General features: G+C 30.5%; 1 protein-coding gene across 1 annotated transcript; it reads left to right on the top strand.

Annotated features, from left to right (window-relative positions):
- Positions 1-2,341: 2,341 nt before the first annotated feature.
- LOC100021084 (olfactory receptor 5D18-like) lies at positions 2,342-3,982 on the top strand. The gene is made up of 2 exons (XM_001373318.3): positions 2,342-3,262; positions 3,812-3,982. Exons 1-2 carry the CDS (start codon positions 2,342-2,344, stop codon positions 3,980-3,982), a joined length of 1,092 nt encoding a protein of 363 aa, XP_001373355.3.
- The last annotated feature ends 1,443 nt before the right edge of the window (positions 3,983-5,425 follow it).

Raw genomic sequence — 5,425 nt, 5'->3', positions numbered from 1 at the left:
AAAATCTAAATAAAACAATAAATCAAGCCCTGATGTATAGTATTTAAAAATTTCAGCAATGAAATGCTCACACTAAAACATTTTGAACTTATTACAATGCATCCTTGTACCTGTCAGAAGAAGCCAGTACTCTCAGTACTCTCCTACTTCCTTTCTTCCCTGGTAATGGGGCTAATTTTAAGTGGTAATATCAAAAGTCTGAATTGCAAGTTTTAGAAAACTTGAAACATAAAAGCATAAGATTTAATAATTAGGTAACTAAATAATTAAAAGTATGAAATATTAAGTTTAATAACATTAGTAAAGTAGAAAAGAATATATAATAAAAGAAAAATGTACCGAGAGAAGATTCACATTTTTAATGAAAGGATGGGGGAATGTAGGCAAAAGTATACTATAATGGAAGCTCAACAAAGATAAACAGAAGATAATGTAATCCCTCTAAGGTGAAGAAGAAATAAGTTCAAATCCAGCCACTGATAGTTATTAGCTGTGTGACTCTTGGCAAGTATTTTTTTTATTTTATCTATTTATCTATATTTGTAAAATAAGTATAATAATACCTATCTCCAGATTTTGTCATGATTATAACGTGAGATGTTTATGAAGTGTTTACCAAAATGTAACTGTTATTCAAATGGTAGTTATTATTATTAATTATTACTAGTATGAGAATTTTCATTACTGATTTTATAAATGTTTGACTAGAAATATCCAAAATTGAATGATTCCTAATCAACTTGGAAATAATCATCTAATGGAGTATTTTAGGTATCTTCACCTTATTTTTTTAAGAAAATATGTGAATAATCTACTTATAAAATTCATGCAAAAACCAGCATGACAGAAAGCACGGAGGCATGTGTATCATGCTGAATGAGAATAAAGATTTAATAAAAGCTTTGGATGTGATAGAGTTCACCTAACATAATAAAAAATAAATCAGCATATATTTTTAAATTGATAACATAAAACACTATTCTAAGCATAGTAGGGAAAATACAATATCACATGTACAACAATAAAAAAGAACTTTCTTTATGGATCTTATATTTTATTGAGGTTGAAAAAATGTGCATATTTTAAAGACTACAAAGTAAATAAATATAAGATGCTTTAAACAAATGGAATGAGTATCTGAGTGTATTTGGAAAAAAAACCATGTAGATTTCCCTGGATCTCTGTTTTAAGAAAATGTCTTCTACTCAAAGAGATCTGTCTCTCTTTTAAGAAGCAAAAGGAAGAATGAAATGAGTTCTAGTTTTATGTACAATATTAAATATAAAATTTTCACCCTTAAATAATGTAGGACAATAGTTCATAAAAATGTTATTCCATCTCTCATCAGTTTCCTAACTTTACAGAAAGCAGAGAAATTCCTTTGAAATGACTGAACACTGTTTTTTTTTAATACCTCTTTTCTTTTTTTGCCTCTCTCCTACATTGGGGGAAATTGAGGAATACCATTCTCAGGCATGAACTATCTTATATCTAGAGGGACTCTGAATCCAAACATCTAGGCATGTTGATAACTCTGAATTCATTTTTCAGGAATTAAAAGATTAACAATTGGTCTTTCTTTCCCCATTTCATTCTTCTCCATTCTTTACTATTAGTTTCCTATCTTCATCCTTCCCCTCTGAACTATCCAATATTCCATTTAAAAGAGAACCAATTCTTCCAGACTATTTTCTGAAATGTCTTCTTCATAGGAAACAATTTCGTTTCATCTTAAAAGTTTTTCTTGAACACTCCATCACTCTGTTATCTCTCCTCTTTAGAAATTTATTCAAATCATATAGGCTATCCAATAAAAATTTCTATTGCTCTGCATTGTACCACAGGAAAAAATAACAAGTAAGAATAATTAGGAATTAGAAAGAGGTGATATAAAGGTGAGGATGGGTGGCATGCTATCATTTAGAACTACCCAAAAGTGAAATGGAATATATTGGGAGGGATTAAAATTCTCCTTAATGATACAATGAAAAAGATGGCTGATCACTTGTTAGATATGGCAAAAAGGAAAGTGTTTTTCAGGTATATATTGGATGCACTTCCCAATTAAATTATTTTTTACCTACATTTTATTCTCTAGTCAATAGAAGAATAGTGACTTCAAAGGCCATCAAAAATACTTCCTCAGATTTTCAAACTGTATAAATTCACTTTCAATTTCTTGAAAAAAGAGAAAATTTAAGTGGAATTTTGTTTTGTTTATGCATTATAGCTTTATTACAGTTCTATGGAAATACTAGACATTCAATATTTGGTTTGTGAATATCATTTAAAATTGTTTTTTTCAAGACTGATTTTCTGATTCTTTCCCTCAGCATGAATCATGGTGACCAGTGAGAGAAATCACAGTTCTATTGCTACATTTGTTCTCTTAGGTTTCACCGATTACCCAGACCTTCAGGTGCCCCTGTTCCTAGTATTCCTGACCATATATTCCATAACTGTGGTGGGAAATCTGGGAATGATTGGCATCATTCGCATCAACCCCAAACTTCACACTCCTATGTACTTTTTCCTCAGCCACTTGTCCTTTGTGGATTTCTGTTACTCCTCCATCATTGCTCCCAAGATGTTGGTAGATTTACTCATAGAAGACAGAAGCATCTCCTTCTCTGGGTGTTTGGTACAATTCTTTTTCTTTTGTACCTTTGTGGTGACTGAATCTTTCCTATTAGCAGTGATGGCCTATGATCGCTTTGTTGCCATTTGTAATCCTTTGTTGTACACAGTTGCCATGTCCCAGAGGCTTTGTGCCCTGTTGGTGGCAGGATCCTACACATGGGGTACAATCTGTTCCCTCCTACTCACATGTTCTGCCGTCCAATTATCATTTTATGGATCTAACACAATTAATCACTTTTTCTGTGAATTTTCATCTCTGCTGACTCTCTCTTATTCTGATACATATTTCAACCAGATGCTGCTCTTCATCTCAGCCACTTTTAATGAAGTGAGCACACTTTTAATCATCCTGGCCTCTTATGTATTCATTTTTGTTACTGTCCTAAAGATGAATTCATCTAGTGGGAGACGTAAAGCCTTCTCTACATGTGCCTCTCACCTGATGGCCATTACAATCTTTCATGGGACCATCCTCTTCCTCTATTGTGTCCCCAACTCCAAGAACTCAAGGCACACAGTGAAAGTGGCCTCTGTGTTTTATACAGTGGTAATCCCTATGCTCAATCCCCTAATCTATAGCCTGAGGAACAAAGATGTAAAAGAAACAGCCATGAAGTTAATGGTCATTAAAATTTCTTCTCCATGAGCATGTCTCCTATTAATTAGATATTTACAATGAGAAATATACAAATCAGCATGTCACAGTAGATATGTTCCATTTGGATACATGACCAAGATGAAAAAATTTTGTCACACAACAATGAAATTAGAGAAATATGGGGTGGTTAGGGGAATTACTGATCAAATATTTGTAGAAGAAAAGTTCAAGAAAAGGATGAATGAAGAGGATTTTAAAAAAGGATGAAATGCAAATTTTCAATAAAGTTAAAGTTTTTACACAAAAATATTCAATAAAATAGTAAAAAGAAAAAAATTGAGGAAAATTTTATAATAAATTTCATTGACTAGGGTTTCATTTCTTAGATATATGAAAGTAATTCAAATTTACAAAAATTATAACTATTCTCTGTGTTTGAAAGGTTAAAATGTATAACCCTATGATCAAGGGGAAAAATAATTCATCTATGGATTTATTTAAAAAAACTGTTTCTGTGAATTAGAGATGAGCAAAATAAAATTTTTGTTACTAAGAACTTTAAGATTGTTGAAGATAACAAAACTGATTAATATTAAAGAGGTATGGGAAAATACAAATAGTAATATGGTGTTGTTGGACCTCGACTGTGTACAAATGTTGAGAAAAGCAACTTGGGTTTATACAAGAAAATATGAAAAACAGTTTACTTTGACTGAACTGTTCATCTGCAATGTATGTACTTAAAGGGTCAATGAAATATAAATTTCCATATGTACTAAAATAATTCTAACTCTTCTTTCTGACATAGCAAAAATGGGGAAACAAAAAGGGTAACCATCAAATGAAAAATAAATTCTAATCTGCAAATGTAACTATTGAGCTGAAAGAAATAAAAAAAAAAAATTAGGTGATTTCAAAGAGATATGGGCAACCTAATATGAGTTAATAAAGACTGTAATCCTAACTAGAATCAATATTATGAACATGAAAATTTTGAAGAATTTTGTAAATTAAACTTAATTGAAATAAGCAGAGCTGTAAAAGCCATTTATAAAATAATAGCACTGTTGAATATTTTGAATGGTGTAAAAATTATGAAAAAATCAATGACCATCAGTGTTTCCGGTGGATCAAAGTTGAAGCCTGCTATAAATTCCTGAGAGTGATGATGGATTTAGCCTGTAGTAGGATAAGCATATATTATTTTTTCATACAATCAGTTACAGAATTTCTTACCCTTGATTATGAATGTTTGTTGCAATTTTTTTCTTTTTTTTTCTTTTTTATAATGACATATAAGATGGGAAGTAAAGGAATTAGTTTTCAGTTAATTTTTAAAAAATTGACACTTTACAAAGATCCTACAAATGAGGAATATGGCATATATTTTCAGTTAGGGTTTTAATATATTTTAATGACAGAGCTCATAAATTAGACATAATCTAGAAATGTTTATAATGTAAAATCAAGTAAATATTTTTGATGGCAGAGAAAAGACAAGTTCCAAGTGGATATGGTCCTTGATTTTTAAATTTGACCTATATGCAATGTAATTTCAAATATAATTATTTGATACTTGGAATATATTTTTTCATATTAAAAGGATGAATGGTGCATAGATTTCCTACCAGATCCATAATGTAATTACAAATAATAACATTGTGGAATACATGGGTTTCAGTGGCCCAAGTTGGAACAATATCAATTTGTCATCATGGAAATGAATTATAATAATGACAACATTTTGGACTAAGATAGATTTTTCTCTTCTTTTGGTATCAAGAGTCCAGAAAACACACAGTGGACAGATAAGATACCATTATGTGAATGTGTGTGTGTGTGTGTGTGTGTGTGTGTGTGTGTGTGTGTGTGTGTGTAGGGGGATATATTTCTTCCTAAATTAATCATTTTTAGTGTCTTCAGTATTCATGTATGTTGAATAGGGAATACTCTGTTTTTAAATACTTCTTTTGGGGTTTTACAGCTGCTATTATCATGAGGAAATAAAAAGTATGATTTTGTTTTAATAACATTTTTCTTTTAAAAATTGACATGATCAATAATGGCCAATTTTCATGGAACTATTAGAAAAGCAAGATATTCAGAATTAATTTTTTCTGAATGAACAAATAATTAAAAAGCCATTGGGAACCTTATTGTTGTTTAAATATTTATTTGATGGAAATA

Source organism: Monodelphis domestica, chromosome 6 (genome assembly GCF_027887165.1).
Source record: "Monodelphis domestica isolate mMonDom1 chromosome 6, mMonDom1.pri, whole genome shotgun sequence".
In the NCBI taxonomy this organism is placed as follows: Eukaryota; Metazoa; Chordata; class Mammalia; order Didelphimorphia; family Didelphidae; genus Monodelphis; species Monodelphis domestica.
This window is presented reverse-complemented; position numbering and strand designations above follow the sequence as displayed.

Excerpts from the sequence above, each read along its gene's own strand:
- LOC100021084 (XM_001373318.3), top strand. The coding sequence starts at position 2,342 with ATGGTGACCAGTGAGAGAAATCACAGTTCTATTGCTACATTTGTTCTC. Across the intron at positions 3,263-3,811 it reads AAACAGCCATGAAGTTAATG|ATAACAAAACTGATTAATAT; the intron begins GTCATTAAAATT and ends AGATTGTTGAAG.